Source organism: Phyllostomus discolor, chromosome 10 (genome assembly GCF_004126475.2).
Source record: "Phyllostomus discolor isolate MPI-MPIP mPhyDis1 chromosome 10, mPhyDis1.pri.v3, whole genome shotgun sequence".
NCBI lineage: Eukaryota > Metazoa > Chordata > Mammalia > Chiroptera > Phyllostomidae > Phyllostomus > Phyllostomus discolor.
Window position 1 is genome coordinate 51,653,980 of NC_040912.2, and position 15,939 is coordinate 51,669,918.

Below are 15,939 nucleotides of genomic sequence, written 5' to 3' on the forward strand. Positions count from 1 at the left end.
TCCCCTCTGGTTGTTGTCAGCCTGTTTTCTATTTCAGTGTCTTTGGATATATTTTGCTTCTTTCTTTGTTTTGTTGTTTAGGTTTCTGTTAAAGGTGAGTTCATATGGTATTTATCTTTCACCTCCAGGCTTATTTTGCTTAGCATAATTCTTTCCAGTTACATCCATGCTGTCCCAAAGGATAGGAGCTCCTTCTTTCTTTCTGCTGCATAGAATTCCATTGTGTAAATGTACCATAGTTTCTTGATCCATTCATTTACTGATGGGCACCTAGGTTGCTTCCAGCACCTAGCTATTGTAAATTGTGCTGCTATGAACATTGGGGTGCATAGATTCTTTTGGACTGGTGTTTCAGGGTTCTCAATATATAATCCTAGCAGTGGAATTGCTGGGTCAAGAGGAAGATCCACTTTCAGTTTCCTCAGGAAATTCCATACTGTTTTCCATAGAGGTTTCACCAGTCTGCAAACCCACCAACAGTAAACTAGGATCCCTCTCCAACACTTGTTTGTTGCTTTGTTTATGATGGCCATTCTGACTGGCGTGAAGTGGTATCTCATTGTGGTTTTAATTTGCATTTATCTGACAGCTAGCAATATTGAGCATCTTTTCATGTGTCTCTGGATCCTCTGTATGTCCTCCTTGGAGAAGTGTCTGTTCAACACCTTTGCCCATTTTTTAATTGGGTTGCTTCTCTTCTTGGAGTGTAGTCGTGTAAATTCTTGTATATTTTGGAGATTAAACCCTTGTCTGAGGTATCATTGGCAAATATGTTTTCCCATACAGTTGGTTCTTTTTACTTTAATACTGTTTTCTTTAGCTGTGCAGAAGCTTTTTATTTTGATGAGATCCTATATGTTTATTGTTTCCTTTATGTCCCTTGCTCTGGGGGATGTATCAGTAAAAATGTTTCTGCATTAAATATCTGAGATTTTCCTGCCTATGTTCTCCTCTAGGACTTTAATAGTGTCATGGCTTATATTTAAATCTTTTATCCACCTTGAATTTATTTTTGTGTAAGGTGTAAGTTGGTGCTCAAGTTTCATTTTTTTGCACTTAGCTGTCCAGTTCTCCCAACACCATTTGTTGAAGAGGCTATTTTTACTCCATTTTATGTTGCTGCCCCTTTTGTTAAATATTAATTGACCATAGAGACGGGTTTATTTCTGGGCTCTCTGTTCTGCTCCACTGATCAGAATAGTGCCTGTTTTTATGCCAGTACCAGGCTGTTTTGATTACAGTGGCCTTGTAATACACTTTGGTATCAGGTATTGTGATCCCTCCTACTTTGCTCTTCTTTCTCAGAATTGCAGCAGCTATTTGGGTTGTTTATGGCTCCGTGTTAATTTTTGAAGTGTTTGTTCTAGGTCTGTGAAATATGCCATTGGTACTGCAATAGGTGTTGCATTGAATCTGTAAATTGCTTTGGGTAGTACGGACATTCTTCTGATCCATGAATACGGTATATGTTTCCATTTGTTTGTGTTTTCCTTGATTTCTTTCTTCAGTGTTGTGTAGTTTTGTGAATACAGGTCTTTTACCTCCTTGGTTAGATTTATTCCAAGGTATTTTATTTTTCTTCATGCTATATCAAATGGGATTTTTTTCTTGATTTCTTTTTCTGCTGTTTCATTGTTGATATACAAAAATGCCTTTGGTTTCTGGATGTTGACTTTGTATCCTGCTGTTTTGCCAAATTCGTTTATTAGATTGACCAGTTTTTGGGCGAAGTCTATAGGATTTTCTGTGTACACTATCATGTCATCTGCAAACAATGACAGTTTTGTTTCCTCCTTTCCAATTTGGATGCCTTTTATTTCCTTTTTCTGTCTGATTGTTGTGGCTAAAACTTCCAATACTATATTGAATAGAAGTGGTGAAAGTGGACAACCTTGTCTTGTTCCTGATCTTAGTGGAAAAGATTTTAGATTTTGCTCATTGAGTATGTTAGCTGTAGGTTTCTTTGCTGTTTTTTATCATAAATGGGTGCTATACCTTATCAAATGCTTTTTCTGCATCAATTGATATGATCATGTGATTTTTGTCTTTGTTTTTGTTTATGCGATGCATGTCATTTACCGATTCATGAATATTGAACCATCCTTGCATCCCTGGGATGAATCCCACTTGGTCATGGTGTATGATCTTTTAAATGTGTTATTGGATGCAGTTTGCCAATATTTTGTTGAGGACTTTTGTGTCGATGTTCATCAGCGATATTGACCTGAAGCTTTCTTTCTTTGTTGTGTCTTTATCTGGTTTTGGGATTAGGATGATCCTGGCTTCATGAAAAGAGTTTGGGTTTTCCATCATTTTGCATTTTTTGAAATAGTCTCTGAAGAGTAGGGGTTAGCACTTCCTTAAATGCTTCGTAGAATTCTGCTCTGAAACCATCTGGTCCAGGGCTTTTGTGTGTTGGGAGTTTTTTGATTACTGCTTCAATTTCATCTGCTGTTATTGGTCTGTAGATGCTTCTGCTTTATCTTCATTGAGTTTCAGAAGATTATACTTGTCTAGAAATTTGTCCATTTCACCTATGTTTTCAAATTTCTTGGCATACAGTTCTTCATAGTAATTTCTTACAATCCTTTGTATATCTGTGGTGTCAGTTGTAATCTCTCCTCTTTCATTTCTTATTGTGTTTATTTGGGTCTTCTCTCTTTTTTTCTGGATGAGTCTGCTTAAAGGCTCTTGGATTTTGTTTATCTTTTCAAAGAACCAGCTCCTGGATTCCTTGATCCTCAGAATTGTGCTTTTAGTCTCTATGTCATTTAATTCTCTTATGATCTTGGTTATTTCCTTCCTTCTACTTGCCCTGGGCTGTCTTTGTTGTTCCTCAAGTTCTTGTAAGAGTAGGGTTAGGTTGTTTGTTTGAAATGTTTCTATATTTTTTAGGTAGGCCTGTATCACTATGAACTTCCCTCTGAAGACTGCCTTTGCTGTGCCCATAAGTTTTGGGTTGTTGTGAATTTATTTTCCTTTGTTTCCAGAAACTTTTTGATTTCTTCCCTAATTTCATTTTTGACCTATTCATTGTTTAATAACATGCTATCCAATCTGCATGATTTTGAGTGTTTTGGGTTTTCTCCCTTGGGACTGGTTTCTAGTTTCAGTCCCTTGTGATCCGAGAAAATGCTTGGTATGATTTCAATTTTCTTGAATTTGTTGAGGCTTGTTTTGTGTCCTATCATGTGGTCTATCTTTGAGAATGTTCCATGTGCATTTGAAAAGAATGTGTATTTAGCTTCTTTAGGATGAAGGGCTCTATATATATCAGTTAAGTCCATTTCTTCTAGGGCATTGTTCAATGCCACAGTATCTTTGTTGATATTTTGTTTGGAAGATCTGTCCATTTTTGATAGCGGGGTGTTGAAATCTCCTATTATAATTGTGTTGCTGTCAATATCTTTCTTGAAGTCCTCTAAGATTTTCTTTATGTATTTAGATGCTCCTGTGTTGGGTGCACATATATTTACAATGTTTATGTCTTCTTGGTGGATTCTTTCCTTGAGTATTATGAAGTGACCTTCTGGGTCTCTCTTTATGACCCTTTTTTGGAAGTCTATCTTGTCTGACATGAGTATTGCTACATCCACTTTTTTCCCCTGTCTGTTTACTTGGAATATTTGTTTCCAGCCCTTCACTTTCAGTCTGTGTAGGTCTTTTGTCCAGAGATGGGTCTCTTGTCGGCAGCATATGTGTGGTTCATGTTTTTTATCCATTCAGCTATTCTATGTCTTTTGACTGAAGCATTTAATCCATTTATGTTTAAGGTTGTTATTGATAGGTACTTATTCATTGCCATTTTCGTACCTGTGTTCCTCTCTGTCTCTCTCTTTTACTTACTTTCCTTAAAGCAGACCCTTTAGCATCTCTTGCCAAGCTGGTTTGGTGGAGGTGTATTCTTTTAGACTTCTTTTGTCTGGGAAGCTCCTTATTTGTCCTTCTATCTTGATTGAGAGCCTTGCTGGGTAAAGGAGCCTTGATTGCAGGCCTCTGATTCTCATTAATTGGAATATTTCTTGTCATTCTCTTCTGGCTTGGAGCATTCCCATTGAGAAGTCAGCTGCTAGCCCAGCTGCTAGCTGCTTGGCTCCCTTGCATGTTACTTCCTGTTTCTCCTCTGCTGCTTTTAAGATTCTCTCTTTGTCTTGGTATTTTGCCATTTTAAGTAGATGTGTCTTGAAGTGGGTCTCTTTGGGTTCCTCTTGATTGGGACTCTCTGTGTTTCCTGCATTTATGTGACTTTTTCTCTCATTGAATTAGGGAAGTTTTCCATCATTACTCTGTCAAATAAGTTTTCTATCCCTTGCTCTCCTTCTTCTCTTTCTGGTATTACTATTATACAGATATTATTATGTTTCATATTGTCTTGCATTTCTCTTAATCCCTCTTCATTCTTTCTGAGCCTCTTTTCCTTTCCTAGCTCTTTCTGGGTGTTTTTTTTCTACTTTGTTCTCTAGCTCAATGATCTGATCTTCTGCTTATTCAATCCTGCTTTTCATTCCTTCTATTGTGTTCTTCAGTTTAGCAATTGTATTCTTCATTTCCTCTTGGCCCTTGTTGATAGTTTCTATTTCCTTTTTCATGTTGATATAGTTTGCAGTGAGTTCATTGTAGCTTCCCTGTAGTTTCTGGTAGCTCACTGTGAGCATATTAAGCTTCCTGATAATTATTGCTTTGAACTCAATATCTGATAGTTGAGTTGCCTCTACTTCATTTAGCATTCTTTCTGAGGCTTCCTCCTTTCCCTTCATTTGGGGATTTTTTCTTTGTCTTCCCATTGCTTGTGAGACTCTTTGTTAGCCTCTGCTTCTTAAATTGATGTGTTCTGGCTCCCTTGGTTTATGGTGTGAACTTCTGTGGTAGAATACCTGTGAGATTCAGTGGTGCAATATCCCTGATCTCCTGAACTCACTGGGCTTGGCTGTCATTTAATTTGGCTCTGTGTTTGTCTTTGGGTTTTGATTGTTATTAGGTCTTTCTTTGGTGGGTCCTTTCCACCAGCTCCTTAACTGAGGGTCACTCTGTCCACCACCTCTTGTATTTTGTTGTGCTGCTGAGGGCAGGTTGGGTTGAAGCTGGTTCTTCTGTGTGTACAAGGTTTTGAGGATTCTCTTTTGCTCTTCTTCAGTTGTTTGTTCTGGGTAATTTCTCCATTATTTAGTTGTATTTCCAGATAGGTCCTGGATTGAGGTTAGTGTGGCTTCCACTCCCTCCTTCACCTTCTTCTGTTGTTATCTGTTGGTGGTTCCTATGTTACTGGGTTTCCTCTTCTAGTGGGTATCCTGGTGTTCACTGCTTCCACCTACTCTTTTTTGTGATCAGTTGGAGATGGAAGGCAAAATGGTTTAAGACAGCAAGAGAGTATTCTATGATATCTACAGTAGCAGCCAGTAGAGAAGAGATAGGAGATCCTTTGGCTATGTATAGTGGTAACTGTGATCTTCCACCCAACTAGTCGATTTGTAGAAAGAACGGAAAGAAGATAAGACACTTGTTGGGGAGAGAAGGATTGTGAGTTGGATCTAGAAAGCAGTGAGGCTGTGGGAGGTCAGATTGTAAGGTAAGATGAGAGTAAAGGATAGTAAATAGGTGTAGTGTATGAGAGAATAGAATTAACCACTACGGTAACAGAGTTCAGGAAACCATGAAGTGGGCTAAGATCTGGGAGGGGTGTTGTAAAGTATTTACAATTGTATGGAATAGCTATTATTTACAATAATATTAGAGCATCAATTATATGACAGAATCTATGGATCTAGATTACAAGAATAGGGATATAGGACCTTGAGTAGTGTGCCAACTGGACACAAGTGAAGTGAAGGACAGTAAATTAGCAATACACTATGAAAGAGCTATCAGGGGAAACCTGTCAAATGATACAATATAAACAGCCTAGCAAAGCATTCTATACAGAAAGAAGAGGACTACAAAAATACTATTAAAATAAAAGATGTAAAAATACTGGAAAAAATAATAATAATACAAATATGCAATAACTTGCAGGTTCTCTGTAATAGCAGAGTGAAATTTGTTTCACTGCCCCAGCTGTTGTGATGCCCCTTCTTTAGGTCCAACTCTGGTCTTTTCACAGTTCCAGGGTTTTGGTTTTGGTTTTTGTCTCACTTGTAGGTACTTTAAAAAAAAGGCAGATGAAAGAGGGAAAATGAGATCAAATTGGAAAGAAAGGAAGAAGGAATAAAAGAAGAAAGAAGTAAAGAGAGGAAAAAGGAATTGAAAGAGAAAATAATAATAAAAATTAAAAAATAAAAAATAAAAAAAATAAAAATAGAATAAAATTAAAAAGCCTCTTGGTTTCAAAGTGGCCAAACCAGTTTTTCTGGTCTTGCTGGCTGTAGGTGACTGAAGGGCTATTGGTATGGCTTTTCTTCCTTCCAGATCTGCACTCAGTCAGTCAGCACTCTCGAGCTATCCTGGCACCTCTCCCCTCTGCCTTGAGTGTGGGATCGAGGCCTTTCCCTGGGATTACTGCTGTGGGCTGGGGTGTGGGCGCGCACGTGCTATACCAGGCTGTTCATTGTTCCCAGTGCTATGTGGATGTGCAGGGTCTTCTGCAAAACATTCCACGCAACCTCGGGATCATTGCCTGGCTGTGTGGCAGGGAGGCCAGAGCGATTGCTTCAGGAGAACTCCCCAAACAGTGTCTTTTCACTTTTTCTTTTTGAGAAATTCCTCTTACTCAAGCCTGCTGCTCCATAAAATGGCCTGGTCTTTCCCACAGCCCAATTCTCCAGCCAGACCAGTGAGTATTCCATCACTGCATGACTCTCAACTCTGCCGGTGTCCACAGACTCTGCAGGTGCTTACAGCCCCTGTGCATTTGCTAGTAACAGGTTTCTCCCAGTGCTGGTCTGACCTTGTTTGGCTGGGGAGGGAGCAGTTGCCCTGGCTTTCTCCAGAGGATTCTGTGGCAAAACCAGAAGCGAGTGCCGGGCCTGGGGCTGCAGCCCCCCAGGATCCCACACTAGTCCCCGGGACCTTATTGTCCTGAAGCACTCTCCTTACCATCTGGTTTTTGGTTCCGCTATAATTTTTGGTCTCTTATTTTCATATATGCTGAGGTACTATTGGTTGTTTGCTCTTTTACTCAGTAGATCGGCTAGGATTTTCTCCTGTGTGTAGGGAGAAGTAGAATCTGCTCCCTTCTGAAGCAGATTCTGTATATACTGGTACATTTAAACTGGTCTTGACTATTCACCTTATATTTGGCAAAATTTTTTAAAAACAAAACACAGCAAGAGTCATCCCCAAATTAATGGGTCAGTGTTTCATCTTTTAGGATTTCTCAACATTTCTAAAAATATCTTTATCTCAATCTTTTCCTCATTTGTAATTTTTGGAAAATACATTGATCCTAAATTATTTATTTTAAAATAATAGGGAAAAGGCATTGGAGCAAAATATAGGAGCTGACAGAAATTTAGAGAAAATAGAAAGGGATTCTGTGCAAGAAAATGAAATAAATGTTTTGTAAAATAATGTTTATCTGCTTTGTAACCCAATTCTGCGATATACATTTGAAACAAATATTTATCTTTTTTTGTAAAGAAAATTTATATTACTTATATAATGTGTAAATATCTGGAGAAGTAGCAAGTGTTCATTTTTAAAATGCATCCTGTAGATGATAAAATTATTCTGTAGGAAAAACTAAGTACAATGTTGGCTATGTGTAATATAAAACAACAAATAAAAATGTAAGAATTACAATTTTCTTAAAAGCCCCAGGTTTCTTTGTGAACCACTGCTAAAATTTTCTGTGTTTGAAATTACATTTGCCTCCTGGAAAGAAAAAAGGCCCACCACTAATTTCACCTTATATAAAATGAATTCTATCGACAGTTGAAGTAATAATTGTGTGGTGACATTTCAGTAGCAAAAAAGATGACCTCAAAAGGTCATGTCAATCCAATCCTAATGATAGTCACAGCTGGACTGTTAATTAATGCCTGGGACACAATGTAGATTTTTATATTTTTACAACTAAATATCACACATCTAGCAACACAAGAGACCTTTCTTAGAAAAAAGTAGCCCTTAATTATCTTAGATTATTGCCACCAGAAAAAGAACCTGTAAGTGTACATTAGAAAAAAAGATGCATTCTACATGATGTTATTTTCCTAAGTAGAAGGGAGAACATGAGAAATAATTGACTTTATTTGAGTGTGTCAATTTTAAAAACTAGGAAGTCAACCACTTTTAATGAGCATTGGAAAAATCTAACTGCCATAAGCTGCCTTCTCTTACTATTAATTTTCAGTCTGTATGCAGATGGAGAAATACATATTTTCTTCTAAAGTTCCTTTATAAGCTTTAGAAGACAAGATTTTTAAAAATAAAGAATTCTCTCAAATACCTTTTTAACCTAATATTAGGGAAGCTGGTTTTAGTGATGGTTAATACTTGTACCATAGAGTTTATTAAACATTTTAAATATCATCCTTGGTTAAAAAGTTAATAAATCTTTATAAAATAATAGATATGATACAGTAGGTATTTGATAATTGGTACCTGCTAATACTGTATTTTGGAAAACTGATATACTTGGATTCTGAAAGAGCAAAAACCTTAATAAGGGTGAGTACGAGAGGTATGAAAGGAATCAACCATGGCCCTCTGACAGAGGATCATGGAGAATCACCTTTCAAGCCTGCATTTAACACATTAACTTGTCTATTTAACTTCTCCAATTGATTGTACAACATCAAACTCCCTTGCTCAAAATCGTGGGCACTATGACAGTAAACCTTATACTGACTAGTCTGGGCATGGAATCAATGTGGTTTAAAAGCACTAGTAAAAATGAAGTCTAGGCTGCTATTCAAAACAGAAATTTGTTGAGAGCTTTTCAGAACTGAAGCAATTTCTTTTTAAAATTTTTTTAAATATATTTTATTGATTATGCTATTACAGATGTCTCATTTCCCCCCTTTATTCCCCTCCATCCTACACACCCCCTCCCACCCACATTCCCCCCCCGTTTAGTTCATGTCCACATGTCATAAGTTCTTTAGCTTCTACATTTCCCGTACTATTCTTGCCTTCCCCCTGTTTATTTTCTACCTACCATCTATACTACTTATTCTCTGTACCTTTCCCCCTCTCTCCTCCTCCCACTCCCCTGTTGCTAACCTTCCATGTGATCTCCATTTCTGTGGTTCTGTTCCTATTCTAGTTGTTTGCTTAGTTTGTTTTTGTTTTAGGTATTGTTAATAACTGTGAGTTTCTGTCATTTTACTGTTCATATTTTTTATCTTCTTTTTCTTAGATAAGTCCCCTTAACATTTCATAATAAGAGCTTGGTGATGATGAACTCCTTTAACTTGACCTTATCTGAGAAGCACTTTATCTGCCCTTCCATTCTAAGTGGAATCTGTGCTGGATAGAGAAATCTTGGATGTAGGTCCTTGCTTTTCATGACCTGGAATACTTCCTTCCAGCCCCTTCTTGCCTGTAAGGTCTCTTTTGGGAAATTAGCTGAGAGTCTGATGGAAACTCCTTTGTAGGTGACTGTCCCCTTATCTCTTGCTGCTTCTAGAATTCTTTCCTTCATTTTAATCTTGTGTAATGTAATTATGATGTGCCTTGGTGTGATCCTCCTTGGGTCCAACTTCTTTGGGACTCTCTGAGCTTCCTGGACTTCCTGGAAGTGTATTTCCTTTGCCAGACTGGGGAAGTTCTCCTTCATTATTTGTTCAAATAAGTTTTCCACTCTTTGCTCTTCCTCTTCCCCTTCTGGTATCCTTATAATTCGGTGTTGGGATGTTTAAAGATGTCCTGGAGGTTCCTAAGCCTCTCCTCATTTTTTTGAATTCTTATTTCTTCATTCTTTTCTGATTGGATGTTTCTTTCTTCCTTCTGGTCCTCTCCATTGATTTGAGTCCCAGTTTCCTTCCCATCACTATTGGTTCCCTGTGTATTTTCCTTCATTTTGCTTAGCATAGCCTGCATTTTATCATCTAATTTGTGAACAAATTCAACCATTTCTGTGAGCATCCTGATCACCAGTGCTTTGAACAGTGCACCTGATAGGTTGGCTATCTCTTCGTAACTTAGTTGTATTTTTTCTGGATCTTTGACCTGTTCTTTCATCTGGGCCATTTTTTTTTGTCTCGACATGCCTGTTACATAGTGAGGGGCAGAGCTTTAGGTGTTGACCAGGGTGGTCAACCCATGTGGCCGAGTTGTGAAGCTGTATGTGGGGGCGGGGTCCAAGAGGGAACAATGGCACTTTCTCTGCTCTCCTATTTCAGTCCCTTCCTCTGCTTCCCACAAGCAAATTGGGCCCTTCTGGTGCTGGTTCCCAGGTGGGTGGAATTGTGTACATTCTAGGATCCTGTGGGTCCCTCCAAAGAACTCTCCTGTGAGGCTGGGAGTCTCTCCCATCATCTCAACCCCCACATGTGTTTTCAATCAGTGCTTTTAGGCTTTATTTCCTGGTGCCAAGGCTCCAGGTTGCACAGTCTGTCTCGCTCCCCGTTTTCACGTGGTTTATCTGACCTCGAATGTGTTCTCGGTCAGCCAGTGGCCTTGTGTGCCTCACTGGGTCTGCCAGCCACTGCCTGCACACCTGAGACAGCCAACCACCGCTTTTTCCTGCCACAACCCCTCTCTGTAGGCTGCCAACTCTGCCCCTCTTACTGGTCTAGATGAATGGTTGTTGGACTTCCATACAGTTTAATTTTCTGTCAGATCTGGTTGTTTTTTTTGTTTCTAAGTTTTTGTTGTCCTTAATTTTGGTTGTGCAAGGAGGCACAGTGTGTCTACCCACACCTCCATCTTGCCCGGAAGTCCTGAAGTGATTTCAAAACCACTATCTGAACCTAATCGATATCGTTTAACTCCCTGGCATTGTCCATATGCTTTTTAAAATCAATTCTCTTAATTAAACAGCATTCAAAAATTTAACTGTATCTTTCCCTTCTGTTGTTATTTAAAGCTAAGTCAGGTGGGCAGACCACATTCTGATACCACATAAAAATGCCCCATTTATACTGGGTTATTGAGATAGATCATTAGTGAATCTGGTAGTGACAGTTTTGAAGCAAAACCTGATTTTGGAGAAGGGAGCCTCTGCTTTCTCCAGCCTAAAATCAGGCAAGCAGTACTTCTTGGAGGAGCTCAATCTAGTAGAACACATTTCTTGTTTACTCCTATAGAACTTAGTCCAACTCTGTATCTTTAAGTGGAAAATAAAATCATTTTTTTGAGTCATTCTTAATTTGTATTTTCTATCTCTTATCTTGCCCTATTATGTTTTACTATATTAGTAAACTACAGATTTGACAGATGACCTATACTTTTCCCAGTAAAATGAGCTAGGGAGGGCACCAAAAGCAAGAAGCATAATTTTTATTTCTCTAGTTATCTTATCTAGCAATGTAATTTTGGGAAATAGGAAGACTGGCTTTCTTCTTTGTACATATTCTATAAAGAATCTGTAGTTCTGTAGTAAATAGTACCCTGACTGAAATTCTTTAGAGACATTTTAACTTGGAGACATTTATTTCATAAACAAATGTTTCACATTGCATCAGTTTTTTGAACTAAATTTTCCTTGATATTAGTCTATGCTTTCATGGGTGTTACACAATCCAATTCAACATGGTGCATATAGACCTCATCCCAGTTTGCAATGTGGTATGCTACATGGTTGCATGGAGCACAGCCAACGCCAGACTTGACTGTGAGCAAATGATTACATGCATAGGAATCCTTATTGATTCATGGATTTGTAATATGGGATTTCAATCTCTTATTGGTCTTAACTACACATAAAATTAATACTGTAAGAAATAAATATGTATACACAACCAACAAAGTTATTATCATTCTATTTATCAGCTGCAGGTTGCTCTCTAATTAAAAGCATAGCTCTAGCAGTCACAGGTAGAATATCACATTAATAGATTTGACTATTTGCAAATTCTACAACCTACCTACCATGAATAGGAGATTATCAGAAAGAATCAAGACACACTTTATGAAGAAGGTAGATAAGGTCTCTGGATACCTTTCCTTTTTAAAAATAAAAGGGAATGAAGTTTGAATGTCAAAAGAACAAAGGTTATTTGTACTTGTGGAGGCATGACAGGTATGGAGGTGATTTGCCCCAAATGAAGCATGGATGAGAAGGGAGAAATGGGATCATGAGATGAGCATGGCTGTGACAGGGGTGGCAGGTGGTTGGTGGGAGGGAGGTGGGGCTCACCACTGTCCCCTCCACTGTCTCCTCAGCCCAGGTGTCCAGTCCATGATCCAGCCCAACAGCAGATGCTGCAGCAGCAAGGGGCTCCTCTGCTTTCGACTCTGTTGGTGGAGCCTGCTCAGTCTCAGCCTTTGATTATTTGTTTTGAAGGTTAGAAGAAAAAGATGTAACATATCAATAGACAGCATTACAGAATATTGGAAAATTAAGATTTTCTTAATCATCCTATAGGCAACTAGCTTCATCAAATCTATGTTGAGAAAAAGCCCCACTTTCAGCATCATGTTCCTTTACAGAACTGGAAAATCTAGGAATGGACTCTAAAGGCTTCTCTTTTACCAGTAAGAACTGTCATTTCCCTTGATGTTAGGCAAAGGTTTACTATTTTGGCTTTTCATTTTATTTGCAACATTTTGACTACTCACTTCCTAGGATATCTGTAAGAGATGCTAAAATGGTACATTCTGTTATTTGGGGGTGGTGGGAGAGAGGAGAGATATCCTAGGAACCTTACCATTGCCAGCTGAAAGAAGTGAGGAAGAGTTCACAGTGCACAGTTCTGGGAATTCCCAGCTCTATTAATATGTATCACACCAAACATTTAAAGATTTAAGATTCCTTCCAATATTCATATCATTATGCACTAATGTGCACAGGACAATATTCTCTGTGGCACTAATTAGACTTTTCTAATTGTGAGGACAACAGCGAAGTCCTTTCATCCTACTGTGACCTCCATGCATAAATATCATCCTGATTCCACCTCTTAAAGTCTCTTAGCTGTAGGATCTTTTGGTTTTTAAAAGAGCAGTATTAAATAATAATAGGCCATTGGAAACACCACAGCCAATGTATGTTGCCATGGCTACTTAAAATGCTCCCACTTTTTCAATTTTGGTTAAATAACCATATTTATTTAGCAGGATTTTTTCACTAAGTGTATGGCTGTTAGAGGGCATATTAAGATTTTTTTTCCATTAGAACATTTGAACTGTGAAAGAGTTTAAAAGTATTTTCTTAGAGGAGTAAGAAGTCAACAATAAATACTCTGAATGGAGAAATCAGTTTACTTCTGTTAGACACCATAATCAATCAAAAGCCACCTCTAGCTCTATGCATTCATCTAAGCTGATGCACATGACAAGTTCTACAGGGAAATGACAAAGAAGTTATGCTGAGATTAGAAAAAAATGAATAATGAATAGCCTAGTATCAGATAAACATGCAAAGGAGTTATCCTGTGCACCCACCTAATCCTCCATTGTGATGTACACCATGATCATACTGCCCTTCTTTTTAAGGGCAAAATAAAATAGAAAATGTTGGTAGTTAAGTGTGTAGAAATTTGATATTTTTATGGGTTTTTACAACTTTTATAGGTATTTTGATACAATTTTTAAGAAAGAATTCTAATATAGAGTGAATTCTAAAATTCACTCTATATTAGAGTGAATTCTAAAATTCACTCTATATTACTCTTTATGGGAAGAGATGTCACTTTTACTATTCAAAAGAGTTATCTTTGTAATGAAACAGGTTTTTATAGTGACAAATAGAAACTGAAAACTGTCAGAGTATGATCTTACCATTTTGAAAGTCAAGGTGATTTTCTATGAGGCTATGTTATCAAATGACCTACACAAGAAGGACAGGAAGGGTAATCTGACAAAGCACCAAGAAATCCATATGTAAATGGGCTGTCCCTCTGTGAGTTGAGTCTATGAGATGGAGGAAGTCTGAAGCCAGATGTGGAGGCAAGAGAAATTTCAAAAGATGAGTTAAATACCTATCACTGTATCTTAAAAATAAAAGTAAATTTATAAAAAAATGAAAAAAAGATATGCATTAGAGTATAGACTCCTTGGAAGCCTGAAGAAATTTTGATGTTTTATATAAGGCAAGATAAGTAGGGTGATTTTATAAATGAGTCAAGTTGCATTTGCTTGCTGAAATCAGAAGATGCAACACAGGTATAGTATGAAGAGGACCTATGATCAAATATGTCAACACAAGTCACAACAGTTTCCCCTATGTTATAATATCACACCAAATATTATAATACAGCATTACAACTTAATACCTAAGTTTCAGAGGTATAAATTAATATAACTCATTGAATGGTGAGGACAGAGGAAACATAATAGCATGACTATACATCAAATCAGCTACTCAAATTTAGATATAGAAGTAGCCCTTCTATTCCTTCTAAGATAATGTAAAATTGTAAATATTTTTTCAAGATAGAAAGGGAAGCACAGGTAAATTGTATATTATATCTCACAAAAAGATCTAAAATAGTCTTGTCAGAATTGTGCCCTTCTTCAATAACTTTTTTTCTATAAGATGCATCCCCTGACAAACAATGCAAAAGGGTTGACTCCCTATTATTTGCTCAATTTGTCATCATCCTACATTAGAGGAGAGGGAACTCTTTACATTTACTGTGGCAGCAGGATGCCACAGTAGATAAATTCAGAGACTCAGAAATGGAATTTTTCCTTTAAAACAAAACTAGTTGTATAAACTTGCCCCACACTTCCCAATAGCCTCTGTGATATGATGGAAAGAAAGTTGGTCAATGCAGAGAAAGAGGATATGGATCAAACAGTAAGGCTAAGGGTCTAGTCATATTCCAACATGGCATTTGCAATACAATCTTATTTCTCCAGTCTTGGGAGAGTTAATTGGGTGAGAAATGCAAAATGACAAGGAGGTAATTCTGAGCCCTGAGCAAATTTGGCAGATTCCAATGGTTTAAGTTGGCACTCAAAGAATGTGTTGTGGGGCTATGCAATGCAGTCTGGGAAGGTGTGCCTCTAACTACCAACTTTAACCTCTACCTCACTCAGAATAGTCAGTGACCTAATGTTGGGAAACTCCTGCTTCTGGGAAAATCCTGTAAAATCATAACTCACCAGGAGATATAGGTTCAGTGTGATTTCCTAGTGCCCAACAGGAAGAGGTAATGCCTACAGCACATGCAGTGCTGGGCATGACAAAGCTAAGTTCCCCAATGGGAAGAAGGTCCAAGATATATGCTTCAGAGACAACATGTTAAGAGAAGAACAAGGCAGGCAAAAACCTCCTGGAACCAGCTGTGAGAGTTGGAAGATGTTCAGAGAAACTTAAAAACTACTGGATTCTATGACTGGGCTTTTGCAACAAAGCAATAAGTGTGAGTTTAATTTATGACCCATCCTTTCCCTTACACCAGTTATTCTCCATTTTCTTAATTCACAATTGTCAGTTAAAAATTTCATCCTCCAGTATCAATATAATCCTTACTCCATCACCCAGGCAGAAACTAACCAATAAATATAAATTATAAGTCTTTCTTACTCAATTATTAACACCAACATAGTTTGTACCTTAAACACTTCAATGTTTATTTGAAGGCCACACAGACTCCACCTTTTACTAGGTTACCCAGAAGTGTGAAAATCTATGACAAAGGTATTAGAAACACACATGCTTTTGAACAAATATTAAATTATCCTTTAGACAAACTTCCCAGAACAGAATTCCTTACTTAGAAGTATAATCATAATAAAAAAATCATCCCATTTAAATGCAATTCCAAGCTCCCAACATGAAAGCCAGGAGCTAAGGTAATTACATACCATTTCCATGGGAAAACCAGTGAACTACAAATAGCCCTTGTGCATTAATACTCAGAGATCCAAAATCCTTTGTGGTGTATCACT

The 15,939-nt window shown here is 37.7% G+C and overlaps 1 protein-coding gene across 1 annotated transcript in view; it reads right to left on the reverse strand.

The window, feature by feature from the left end:
* Positions 1-15,939, reverse strand: part of AMPH (amphiphysin) — a 286,397-nt gene that overhangs the window by 21,726 nt on the left and 248,732 nt on the right. Inside the window, 1 exon segment of the mRNA XM_036010809.1 lies at positions 12,239-12,364. Coding sequence (XP_035866702.1) covers positions 12,239-12,364 — 126 coding nt within the window.